Source organism: Ips typographus, linkage group LG13 (assembly GCF_016097725.1).
Source record: "Ips typographus isolate SLU linkage group LG13, UJ_Ityp_2.0, whole genome shotgun sequence".
NCBI lineage: Eukaryota > Metazoa > Arthropoda > Insecta > Coleoptera > Curculionidae > Ips > Ips typographus.
In genome coordinates, this window is record NC_138434.1 from 6972549 (window position 1) to 6986802 (window position 14254).

At 35.5% G+C, this 14254-nt stretch overlaps 1 protein-coding gene and 1 long non-coding RNA gene across 2 annotated transcripts; one reads left to right on the plus strand and one right to left on the minus strand.

The window, feature by feature from the left end:
• Positions 1 to 2214: 2214 nt before the first annotated feature.
• On the plus strand, positions 2215 to 4156 carry LOC145737238 (uncharacterized). The gene is made up of 4 exons (XM_081991853.1): positions 2215 to 2565; positions 2702 to 2899; positions 3306 to 3446; positions 3502 to 4156. The coding sequence occupies exons 1-4, from the start codon at positions 2275 to 2277 to the stop codon at positions 3796 to 3798; spliced, it is 927 nt and encodes a 308-aa protein (XP_081847979.1). The 5' UTR covers positions 2215 to 2274; the 3' UTR covers positions 3799 to 4156.
• Positions 4157 to 12432: 8276 nt separating this feature from the next.
• LOC145737164 (uncharacterized) lies at positions 12433 to 14254 on the minus strand. Its single transcript, XR_014180295.1, has 2 exons — positions 13926 to 14254; positions 12433 to 13191 (listed from the first exon to the last, which is right to left on the minus strand). It is a non-coding gene; the product is annotated as an uncharacterized LOC145737164 (long non-coding RNA).

Genomic DNA, 14254 nt, shown 5'->3' on the forward strand with positions numbered 1-14254 from the left:
AAACTGTTTTGTTTGTGAAACCAGTAAATATATTGTAACTTATATTTGTACAACAGTTTGAACATCACTGGTAATACTGGTTAGTTTTAAGTGATTGTAGAAGTAGATAGAAGAATAAAGTTAGTATTTGGTTAAAGCACAGTCTTATCATTACTCAATTAAACACTGCTTAAGGATGATTATTCAAATTACAGAGTTGTGTATTTCTTAAAGAATAAGTCCGAGGCCAAAGAGAAAATTAAAATTTTCATAGCAATGTTGGAGAATGAGACTGGAAACCGATTAAAAACTCTCAGAAGTGATAATGGTTTGGAATTTATAAATGAAGAATTAAGGAGTTTTCTGGAACTTGTGCCTATTCACCGGAACAAAACGGCCGTGCTGAATGGGAAAATCGGACTATAGTGGAGGCTGCACGCACTTTGATACACAGTAAGAAGTTGGACAAATCGTTTTGGGCTGAGGCAATAAACACCAGCGTGTTTGTCTTAAATCGAATAGGTGAAAGTAATAAAAAGAATTCGCATTAAACATTTGGACATAAAGTCATGTTTTATTAAAGAGAAAATTGATAGGAGTGTGGTGAAAATTGAATATATGCAAACTTCAGAACAACAAGCAGATATTTTTACCAAACCTTTACCAAAAGTTAAATTTGTTTATTTTAGACATAAGTTAGGTCTTAAGTAAAATGTTAATTTTCAATGTTACATTTGACATAATTTTCATTGAGGGGGCGTATTAGAGAAAACAATGAAAATTAGTTTATGTGGCAACACTGTATGTTAAATGTCAACAAGTAGTAGTCTAAAAACAAGTAATAAAAGATTATGTAGCCGGTCCTTTCACTCTTTGTATTTTGCACTTTTACCATATACAGTGTGACCCATTTAGAATGGAAACACCCCTATAAAATTTTAGGTTATTAACCGATTTCAATGATTTTTTTTTTGAAATAATTAGGAATGAAATGTCTATTACGGGAGAAAATTTTAAATATTTATTTCAGTTTTCAGGTCATATTACGATACTTTTTCTTGATAGAAAATGGAGAATTTTTATTAGCGATTTTTTTATTGAAAAAATTACTACGCCACTGGATCTATAGTGCTTTCAAATAGCTGTGACCAAAATTTCATGAAAATCCATTCATTAATAACAAAGTTATGACAAATTAAAATTCAAAAATCCTCTAAGCTAACGGTCACAAAAGAACACCCTGCATCAACTGGTGCCATAGAAATGGTGTTACTATTTACTTGTTTATTATTACTTATTAATTGATTAATTTCTAAAAAAAAAAATCAAAAAAAAAAAATCAAAAAAATAAAATTAAAAAAAAAATCAAAAAAAAAATAAAAAAAAAAAATCAAAAAAAAAAAATTAAAAAAAAATTTGGTCACAGCTATTTGAAAGCACTATAGATCCAGTGGCGTAGTAATTTTTTCAATAAAAAAATCGCTAATAAAAATTCTCCATTTTCTATCAAGAAAAAGTCTCGTAATATAACCTGAAAACTGAAATAAATATTTAAAATTTTCTCCCATAATAGACATTTCATTCCTAATTATTTCAAAAAAAAAATCATTGAAATCGGTTAATAACCTAAAATTTTATAGGGGTGTTTCCATTCTAAATGGGTCACACTGTATAATTAAACAGTTAAAGTTCCCAAAGTGTTTTATTAAGTCTACAAGAGCTACTCTGCAAAAAATGCACACTGACTTTAACTATCCCCCTCGATATCTAAATTGAGGTCTTTTTGGTAAAAACTAATTTTCTTTGCTGACAAACTTGGTGGGGGTGAGAAGTTTTGAAATGATGGCACTGTATGTAGTTAGAATGCAGGTAACAGGTAAAATCTACAGATAAGCTAATTGAGCTATAGTTGATGTTACTTGAGTGTCATTTAAAAAATGTTTTCTAAATGTCATTTTATTAAGGCCATGATTAGGAAACTGTCCTCCCATTTAACCAAATCTGTATCTCTAACCTTTTTCAAGATCTCTAGACACTACTAGACACACTGCTAAAGTAAACTCCTGCTCACAAAAGGATAATTTTTCCTTGAAGTTTGGAAGCAAAAAATGCATAAATTATTTGATGTTTATAGAAAAGCGAAATTCAGTTCTGTTTTTTTTTCAAATGGATCAACAAAAAGATCAACATTTGAGCTCAATAATAGCAACAATATTATTGTTCATGTCCCAACTCAATTATTTCACACACACAGAAGGTGCTTTACATGTACCTTACAATTCTGTAAGGTCATCCATGTGGCGGTGGAAGCGGGCTACAACTCCAAATGTGCCCACAACATTAGCAGAGCTGGCTGAAATACTGCAGACAGGTGAGTGGCCTAGATATGACAGCTGTACTAATGGCCCTTTCTTTTCAGGGACAACTGCGGCTGGTGCTCATAGGGCTGTCGTTTTTGCAAATGAAGATTTCATTCGCAACTTCGGCGACTCTATGTACACCTTCATGGACGGGACGTTTAAAGCAGTACCACGACAACCTACTTTTGCTCAAATATTCACCATTTTTGCAACATGTATGGACCATGTAAGTGTTTCCAAAAATGTATTTCCTAATTTTTCAGCTGTCACCCTTTATACTTTTGCTAATATGAAGTGCTTTTTAAAAGTGTGGAATCTCAGATGCTATACAAAATAATATACTATTATTTTCTTTAAAATAGGCATTTCCTGTCATACACATTATCATGGAAAGGAGGACCAAAGCATTATACGACGTAGTTTTTTTGTATATTCGCCAGGCATTTCCCTCTCTCCTCAACAGAACAATCATAACAGATTATGAAGCTGCGCTTGTAGAATCCCTGCGAGAAAACTATCCACAAGCATCATTAAGAGGGTGCTTCTTCCATTATTGTCAGGTTAGTTGGTGTAAAAAAATGATATTTTGCTTTGGATTATAAAAGGTTTTGCATTTTTTTCTTTTTAAAATATGATTTGGCTTATTTTGTCCTTAAAACAATAATCATCCATATTTAATTTTTAATTCTATTCATAGAACACATTAATGTAATATTTCCTACATGTGTAATATACAGGGTGATTCACGCTGATGGTAGATATATTAGAAGTATCTAGAGAACGACTAAATACCTATATTTTCGTTGAAATTTGAAGTCTAGCCTAGGTTGGGTCCAAACTCTCTATCTAAAATATTTTGGACTTTGCGGTGTTGCCGCAAAAATATTCATCACCCTGTATAAGTAGATAATCTAAATATGCAATCATTTGACTATCCAAAATCAGATGAGGTTATTTCTTAAACAGGCTGTGATGCGGAAAGCGAGGACCTTAGGAGTAATGAGAGCCGTCGAAGAAAATCCCCACGGAAAGGCTTTACTTCGAAAATACTACGCCTTAGCGCTTGTTCCTGCGGACAGGATGGAAGAAGCTTTTGAATTTTTACAGGTATGCATAAAATGTACTTTTTTATTCAAGAAGACTCTATTTCTATTATTTTTAGGATGAACAACTGCGTGAGGCTTTTCAAGATCTACGAACTTATATAAGACGGCAATGGATGGACCGAGTTACACCACACCATTTCAGCGTGTTTCGGGAGCGCCACAGAACCAATAATGTCATGGAAGCCTACCACAGAAGACTGAATGGAAGACTAGTTAGACATCCGGGTATTTGGGATTTGATGGATGAGAGCATTTTGGTTTTAATTATTTTTTTAAGCAGGGTTCCAAAAATATGCTATATTTATTGGCTTGGTTTTAAGTTGAAACTGAACGAAAGGTGGGCATGTACTTAAAATTTACTTGAAGCTAATATTAATTATCATGGTAGAATTTTTGCTGTTTTTTACCGTATCTCTGGAATAGAGATGCCCTGATTGTAGAACCGCGGAGATAAATATTGATGTGGGTTTGTGTTTCCTTTGGTTAAGCCCATAAACTTCCCAAATCTTTTTGATCCTCCTGTTCCCCAACAACACATCCCAAACCCTCCTTTACCACCACTTCCATCTCGTTCACCCTCTCCTCTTCCTGACTTTAATATTTCCAATCCAGTTCGTCCAACCCTCCCTCTTAATCTCCCCAATCCACCTCGTTCACCCTCTCCTCTTCCTGACTTTAATATTTCCAATCCAGGCTGTCCAACCCTCCCTCTTAATCTTCCCAATCCACCTCGTTCACCCTCTCCTCTTCCTGACTTTAACATTTCCAATCCAAGCCGTCCAACCCTTCCTCTTAATCTTCCCAATCCACCGCGTTCACCCTCTCCTCTTCCTGATTTTAACATTTCCAATCCAGGCCGTCCAACCCTCCCTCTTAATCTTCCCAATCCACCTCATTCACATTCTCCTTTCTTTCCACACCGTTTTTAACTTTCCTATTTGGAACCTCCCAAGTCCTCCTCTCCCTCCCCGAACTCCACCATGTCCAGAGGTACCAGGACAAGGCCAAGGTTTGGACGAAGACGGGAGCGAAAATGAACCCTTTTTTTTAATATTGAAGAAAACCGTAAGGATAACTTGAAATTTATATATTATAATTGTAGAGTAAACACAACACAACACCAGGAAGAGACCAGTTCTCTCCTGTTATGCAAAGTCTGTTTGACAAACGTCGTGCTGTACGTGTTGCATTGTGGGCACGCGTTTTGTGGGGGCTGCACTTCAAGAGTTTCTAATGAAGCAGCTGCGCGATGTCCAGTGTGTCGGATAGTAATAAATAAATCACTAAGGCCACTAGCTCTTTTTTTGTAAATCACAATGTAGTTTAATGTAATATGTTATTGTTTTATGTTAATTTGTATATTTTTATTGTTAAGATTAGCATAATGGAACGTAAATTGATCTTAATATTTGCAAAGCATTGCATTAGCAAATTTGATTTTTGACCGTCTTATTTTTGCAAAATACATGTGGTATATAAAAAATGTTGTCAGTATTCCGTAGCTGTAATACTTTGCAAATGTAAAGAACTGAGAAATTAGTTTTATGTATATTGTATATATGAACTTATACTTTATGCTTATAATTATATACCATTTATATAAGTACATAACGCTCATTGTACTGTGAGGGATAGGGGTTGGGTGTTTAGATTTGAGGAAGTCAATACGGTTCATATGTTGTATGAGCGTTATGACCTTATATTATATTATACTTTTTAAACAGAATAATTTGAATTTGTATTTATAGTGATATTACATTGATGATAAGTTTGGTTTTATGTATTTTGAAGTGGATGTATATTTTTTAAAACAAAAGTCTTTAACCCATAACATCCATAGAAGTGTAAGGGATAGGGGTTGGCTATTTTAAGGTTTCTATGGACGTTATGGGCCTTGCTATGGAATTTATAGTCTTTGTACTGGATAAAATATGGCGTTCTAGAGGTTGATATTGATGAGAATATTGTAATGTATTATATATATTGTAAGATATTGTATATTACTTCCTTATTACACCACATAAAAAGTTTGATAACTTATTACTATTACCATTTTATTTTGGTTTAGAAAGAAAATTTATATTAGGTTTTAAAATCGATGATATTACGAAATAACTATAAATTGGCATGTCTATAAATATACTACTTTATACTTGAATTAAAAATGCATGATTATTTATTGTTTGTAATAAAATTTTGTAAGAATTATGATCAAAGTTTTTTTTTGTTCTTAAGTGATTCCCTCTCATAGCAAGAAAGGTAGGTACTTTATTCTGTAAACAATTGTGGGTATAAAACTACTTAGTAAATACAGGGTGTCCCGCGAGGGACAAAATTGTACTATAAGTTCTTTAGGTAAATTCGAGTCGAAAATGTCCTATGAACATGGGTCCGCAAATGCTTCCTTACCAAGATATGATTTTTTTAATTTAATAGTGTTATTGTGCCAAAAACTACAATACAATAATGCCGAAAAAAATTTTTATATTACTGTGAAAATAACTGTTTACAATAATTGCTCAAAGTGTCCACCTTCACATTTTAAGCATAGTCTAGCTCTTTTAATGATGTGGCTGATAGCTTTCCCAATAACACACGATAATACTATTAAATTTAAAAAAATCATATCTTGGTAAGGAAGCATTGGCGGACCCATGTTCATAGGACATTTTCGACCAGAATTTACCTAAAGAACTCGTAGTAAAATTTTGTCCCTTACCTCGCGGGACACCCTCTGTATACAGGGTGTCCCACGACGAAAGACCTCGATTGATATTGGAAAAAGTATAAATAGGAGAGTTTTGAAAATTTGGTAGGATACTGATGTGGGCATGCCCAATCCAACTAAAATATTTTCAAGATGGTTGCACTTCCGCTTATACCGGAAGTCGATCACAACTTTCTTATTTTAAATAGAACACCCTATATATTATTACATATTTGGATTCCTCACAAAATTCTGACCAACTTTTGTATAGAATGCCCTATGTCTATCTCTAGCCGTTTTCGAAATATTTGATGTTTTTCCAAAAAAGTGACAGTTGCAACGCTCAACATATTTTTGTACTATGTTAAAACCGTATTTCATTTTGCAATGAAACTTTGGGATATTGTAAATGAAGGATCGTTTTATTATACTGAGGGTGCGTAACGACTCATTTGTATACAGGGTCGTCAAAAAAAAATCATAAACTTGCCACTAAAAAAAATGAAAAATCTCAAGTTTTTTAAATGGAAACCCCCATTTTTTATGACGGAATCATTTTGAGCATTAAAAATTACTATAAGTTTCAATTTACTTGCCTATACCTAAATCCAACCCATTTCGTTTTAATTGAGAATAAACATTTTTTATTATAAAAATTCCAGATTTCTTGAAAATTTCTCTCTCTAATTACGTGTAACTGACAGAGAAACGTAGATAATTGCATGCGTGAAGACAGTAAACGAAAAAAATACCAAGTAGGCCATATTTTCAGTACGCTGTTGCCAAAATCCAATACCGTCGACAAAATTAATTGGATATATATACCAGGTGTACCGGTATGAAATGAGCGTTAGGATACAATTGTGTTGGTAGGGATTATTCGTTGTGAACGGGCCTTAATTTTTTTTCTGTTTGGTTGATATGACATCTGTCAAACATAACCAATAACCTTCCAGTCATTGAACAAACAACATCATATTTTTTTATTGTGTTGAAAATGTCAAATATGATGTCAAATTTTATACCGGAAAGTAATGATTTGCGGAAAGCATTGATTTTTTGTTTCCATTTGAAGAAAAGTGCTGCAGAGTCGCATCGAATGCTTGTCGAGGCATATGGTGATCATGCTCTATCAGAAGCAACATGCAAAAGATGGTTTCAACAGTTCAGAGATAATGATTTTGATGTGAGAAATGAAGAACGTGGAAGACCACCAAAAAAGTTTGAAGACGCCGAACTGCAAGCAATATTGGATGAAGATGATACTTTGAGTCAAAAGCAAATGGCAGAAATGTTAAATGTTGCACAACAAACAATTTCTGACCGTTTGAAAGCTATGGGAAAGATCCAAAAGTGTGGAAAATGGGTGCCACATGAATTGAATGTAAGACAAATGGAAAACCGGAAGACCACTTGTGAAATTTTGCTTCAAAGACACGAAAGAAAATCAGTTTTGCATCGAATCGTCACTGGCGATGAAAAATGAATTTATTTTAAGAATCCTAAACTGTTAATGCTATTCGCTACAGACAACAAATGATCAATTTGAACCATGCATTGATCGAAAAACGACCAGAATGGGCCAGAAGACACGACAAAGTAATTTTGTTACACGACAATGCACCTGCACCCAAAGCAAAAACGGTTCTGGAAACAATCAAAGCACTTGGCTGGGAGCTGCTACCCCACCCGCCGTATTCACCAGACTTGGCCCCTTCCGACTACCATTTGTTTTCATCGATGGGACACGCATTGGCAAAGCACTGATTTTAAATATCCCCTTCGATAACTAAATTGACGTGTGTTTTTTGGTAAAAACTAATTTTCTTTAGGGGGTTGTCGGCAATTCCTGTTTGGTATTCATCGTAGACAGAGATCGGCTTTCGGTAAAAACGGAAAAATCAGAAAAACGGTCTGTCACTCAAATCAGAAAAACGGTCCCTGCTCTTGGGCGCCAATTTGTAACCGCCTTTACGTACCGGTCCTTGTACGGTTTTTGCCACACCTAGGGGTAGGTGCTTCGAAACTCGGGCGCCACCTTAGTTTTATTTGGAGAAGCGTAACTAAGGAACTCGCTTCGTATACCTGGGGAGCTTTTACACAGTCGAAGACAGAGTTCACGTTTATCTGTAAATGGATGAAGGGAGTGGGACAAAAATAAGGAAACACAGGGTTGTCAGCTAAACTAAACAAGTCGTGTTAACCATGAAAAATAACAATTAACAACCATTCTTATCCTTACTTATTTAAAAACTCTATCACAACAAAACAAACGGAGAACTACACAGCCTCGTGTTCAAATCAATAAACGGTACAGTCGGACCTGGAGATCCCAACTAAATTAATACGGTAACTTTGAAACGGAAAACAAACGGATAACACAACCTAGTGTTCAGAACGGGGAACGGTACGGAGAACTAAGACGGTTTCGAAACGGTTTTTCCCAGCCAGGGCAAACAGACGGTTACGGTATAAATGACAGATTCGGACAGTACGAAAACTATGTTCGGGGGGTACAAGAATCGGTATCAGCTTTCAAAAGGTCAGCCCTCGGAGTTGACCAGTTGAGGGTTAAAACGGCCGGAGCTGACAGTCCGAAGAAATCAGTTCGGAAAGACCTGCGTGAGATCAGGTTTGCTTACAGGATTTCGGAGCCGTGGCCGTCGAAGTTAACCGGCAGTGTTATAACATCCAGTACCGGCGGTCCGAAGGAAACGGTTCGGAAATACCTAGGCGATAGTGAGATTGTAGCCTCCGAAGTTCACCAGCAGTGTTATAACATCCGGTACAGGCAGTCCAGAGGAAACAACTCAAATCGCCGAGAGGTTTTCGGAGTCGTGGCCCTCGAAGTTAGCCAGCAGTGTTATAACATCCTGTACTGGCGGTCCGAAGGAAACGATTCCGAAATACCTTCACCTTCAAAGCTTGCCCCCAGGAACAATAAAATTTACCGTTCAGCTGGCTGAAGCGTCGGTAGGTTCGGTGCACATAACACTTACTATATAAGGGCAACTACCATGCTAACCAATTGTTGAAAAATCAGGGTATACCTGCTGACTACAGCGCTGTCAGTGGGTATGGTCCTAACTTTTTGAAGTGTTTGTACTAAAGTTTTTTATATTACCGGCTGTCATACATTTCGATACAGGGGAAGTTATAAAAAGGTATTGTTATTTTTAGAATATTACATACAGGGCGATTCTTAATCTATACGGATAAACTTAGCGAATGATACCTTATAAAAAAATAATGAGTAATCATGGAAAAAAGTTTAGTAAAAGTATTTTATTTATGAAGATAGTCGATAATACAGTGAATTTGCAATGCAATTCACAGTTTTTGCCCGGTTTAGGCCGTGCGAGTAGGTCTCATCGATTCAGCAATTTATAGAAAATGATGGAAATAACTTCGAACAGTTGGTATCAATCATATTAGTTAATAATGCATTTTCAATTATAATTTTGAATTCACGGTAATGTATTTTTTTCAAATTTGTCTCTATAAATAAAAAAACTTCACTTTTACTAAACTTTTTTCACATTATTAATCATTATTTTTCATAAGGTATCATTCCCTAAATTTAGGCGTATAGGTTAAAAGAATCACCCTTTATTATTAGATGCGTTTCAAGCGTAAGAAAGTCGGCTCATTTAACCACATGTGTTATAATGGGTCGATTATTCTTAATCGTTCCAATGAAAGTAAACTCCCCCTATATTGAAAACGCTTGTGCACACTCCACACTCAGCAAATTCTGGAAAATAATGTAGGTAAAGTTATACAAATCACCAAGAAATTATATCTCACATTGAGAAAGTCGTATAAAATTTTTGTTTTTGCTATTTATAAATTATATGGATACATACTATGTACATTTGAACTTTGAAGAGGTGCTGTCAATAGAAAACTATCTGCATGATGTGAGCTTGTGTACTTTACAATAATAAGAAGACACTATAAACATACAATTATTAAACACGTCAAACTTTTAATAATATTTGCTTAGAAAGCTAGACGATAACTTAAAAGTTAGTAGGTAAATCGTTATTTATAATTCCTTTGTCCCTTACCCGCTACATCTCTCTTCACTCAGTTAATAATATTAATAAAAAAATTAGTAATCAGCTATAATATATTTCTTATTAGTTTCATATGTAAAACTCGCTGTTTACGTAATTTAAAAAAAAAATAGGAATGTTTGAAATATAACGAGCGATACATGTATTTAAGTTTTTCTAAACTTGCGTTTAGACTGCCATTTTTTATAGGCTTTGATCTTAATGGGATCAATTGAAGATTTATCTGGAAATTCATGATAAAATTTTAAAAATTTTGAATCTTGCCCCTTTACTATTTTATTAATTTTCTTACACCAAAAATAAATTGCGCACTTTATTAGAAGGTTTAAAATTTTGTCTGCCAAATTATGTATTGCAGTTTATCGGATTTAACTCAATTTTTTGTTTTAAAATTTCTTTAAGGTTTAAAAAAAGATGTTTTTGATTGCCTAATCGAGGTATCAAAAAATATAAGTACGGTAGCGCTTGGCTTACAATAAAAGTTAAGAATGTTCCAGGTCTCTCCAACATTTTAGGTTTATATTCCCTAGCTTCGATAAAGTCAATATTGGACGTTGCGGGACATGCAGCTAAATTACTGAGACACGTTAAGCAGTTATATTTTCTTACTACTGTACGTATTTTTTTCGTAATATATCCAGCATAATACGTTATACTGCATTTAGCTACCTTATTTATTTTAAATAACGGTATAAAATGGGGAATGCTCATTTCTATAGGGCTTATATTAGGCACATTTTCGGTGTCAAAATTTTTCATTAAAAAGGATTTCATATTGTCTAATAAGCCCTCACATTCATCAATTTCGCAGTGGAATATGGTGAATGATAGGACATAAAATTATTAATAATTTATGTTTTAAAAGATGATGTAAATTGTTTGGCCCCAGGCGTTACGTTTCTTACGCCATGACTCCTGATATAACTAAAAAAATTTTCTAACGGATCTTGATTGAAAAATCTTGTTAGAATGTATTTATATTTAAATTTTGAAATTAATACTTTTTTTAAATGTATGAAACCCTTAATTGTATGTATTAAATTTCGCAAGGATGGGACCGAAACAAAACTAGATTTTCGATGACTAAAAAATTTCACGGATGAAATTACTTGTATCGCATTAGTCCAAAACACTTCATGCTGGCTAGTCTCTGTTACCCCTCCTTTAAGAGGTTTTGCGGATGAAGCAACTTTTGAATTGTTATTCAAACTGTCAAATAATTCATCCATAAATTACAAAAACTGTGCTGTGTCTTCAGCTTCCATCGGTAGTCCTGTTTTCTCCTTGTCTCCTAAAAATATTTATAGCAATAAAGTATTTTTCCTAGAAGCACAATAACCTTCAAAGTAGAAGGATATTAAATATATTTTAAACCACTTACCCCATCTTGCAATTCCTTTTAATAATGATCCAACTTGGTGACTGAATACTTGAGTACATAAAGACACCTTCATTTTATTAAGCTTTCCTATTTTTACGTGCGAGTCTGTCAATTTTGTACAAATTTGTTGAAAAGAAAACCAAAATAATAACGACAGCGCCTTAGAAGGCGAAACAGGAGAAGATGTCGTAAGTGAGACGTACAGCTGTTGCACTTATAATCCAAATATTGACGTGATATTAAGAATAAATCCTGAAGTGAATGATTTCTATGAAGCTCCAGTTGACAAGCGTGTCCAAAATATTACTGGAGTTGTTAATCAACGCGATAAGGATTGGTGGTTATGGAATCGTGCTGTACGACACCATGAATCAATAGTGTTTTGTAATTTCCATTATGTTCTTCAGATAAGATCTATAAATTTAATTATGAATATTTGCATTAAATGTCATGAAGGTTTTGTTGATGAGTTTTACAAAAAAGTTGCTTATCACTACAAGGGAGTGTCTTTTTTGCTAGTGCATGAACATGACTTTTTTCATATGAATTGCGATGTGTGTTGTAAAGCTACAAACGCTTATAATTTAAATTTTTCTTGTTATCGGGAGAAGAAAAGCAAAATAATAACGACAGCGCCTTAGAAGACGAAATAGGAGAAGATGTCGTAAGTAAGACGTATAGCTGTTGCACGTATAATCTAAATATTGACGTGACATTAAGAATAAAGGAAGTGAATGATTTCTATGAAGCTCCAGTTGACAAGCGTGTCCAAAATATTGTCACGTTAAGGGTTGGTTGAGGGGGAAGAATACACAGAATACCACAAGTAACCCACTTTTATTAAGTTATAGGGCAGAAGGAACACGGGGGGCGACGCTTTAACGGTGATGAATGAACCCTAGACTTAGGTCCGAGGGCGTTCACCGAGCCGGTAAAGACGTGAAGAACCTAGCAAAGGGAGGTAAGTTGGAACGGCAACTTAAGCTGCGCGCCCACACTATTTCCTTTGCTAGGGCTGATCTAGGGTGTGGCACTTGGTCACCTACTGCTCCACGTTAAGTTCCACAATAGGCATACCTAGACTAACCCAGAGATCAGTCAGTGACCTCCCTCTGGGGAAGACCCCAGAGTTCGGTAATCTGTACGTGCTTTTGGTGCAGTATTTATACCCACATCATGACCCTAATTCGCCAATCTTGCTGACACAAACATTGTACTGGGGGAGACCGGGGCAACTTAGGGTAACGGCATCTAGTGTAATCTTTATGTTACATGCCCCTCCCCTAGAAAGTGTTCGCCCCGAACACTAAAAGCGAAACTTATACATAAAGTCTACATATACTAATGTTAATCTTAAATGCTATAGGGTATATAAAGGTGGTGGAACGAGTCCTTTATTTCTTCACCAGACTACAATATAATAGCTTAATATAGTCCTATTCTTAATGCTTGCGAGAGATAGGGGTGTACTTTAAAATATCACAAATGTTACATTGGGTCACCTTTCAACCTTGCTGTTGCGTCTATCTTATTGCCTTCCTTATTAAGCGAAATTCCGTAAATTGCTCATTGTACCCTTCTTTGGCACCATCGTCTAAGTGGAAACGCTTCACCTAGGCTTCATCTCATCGTAGTGCCTTTTCTTGGCACTCTATTCTCTAAGCGGCAAACTTCATCGCTTAGCTTCATTTCTTCATATTGTGTCCTTTTGCGTGCTCCTTTAGCACACCTATCCTTGGACAAGTATATTTCTTCCTAATTAACGTGAGCCCATCTGGAGATGCTTCTTCAGCTCGACTTTATTAAAGACTTCGGGTGCACACGAAGAAAGTAGAACCGTCGTGGCGGGACCCATCTGAAGATGTCGGCTTCTCCAAGACATAAGGCTAGTCCGCTTTTCAACAAGGCTGTAGCAGTTGATCGATAGACGCAACAAGATTGCCAGGTTGACCCTAAAAAAAAAAATAAAACAAGATTCCAATCATTACTTAGTTTGCCATACATCTCTTAAAACATAAATAAAATCATTATGTAAACCAGTACACTTTGTTGTTGTAACCTAGAACTTCATAATTGCACGAATTTGCTAGGTCATCACATACCTACACTTAGGTCAGGGATCGCGACACTGGCCTAGAAATCAAGATATTGTAAATAAATAATTGCGTTAACTATACACTTATTCTATGAAACCTAATTAAAAAAATTTGCCTTTTACCATACCCAATCTAATACAAAAATAATGTGCTGCTATGCACTAAGAATGTTGAGCTATGGTTGCTTTCTTAGAGCGTCCTACAGGCCCCTCTTGACATTGCCCTACTCAGTTCAAGCAACTGTGGACCTGCAGGCTAGCCCTTTTTCTTCCACAACCTATCATTGTGTTTTCGCTATGTCTCTTCCTTACCCTTCTGGCCCTTGTCTTAGCTTATCTTCTTCCACTTGAGCTTCTGTACCTTATTCGAAGCGGGCTGCCAGATTTTGTGGACCTAGAAGTGTACCGTCTTCAATCATTCCCTTTTTCCTGCGCCGTTAACTGCGTCTGCGAGGGCGTGTCCACTAATGTGGGGATTAGCAGACGGGGATGAAACGAGGCGCCTCCACCATGTCACGTTAAGGGTTGGTTGAGGGGGCAGAATACA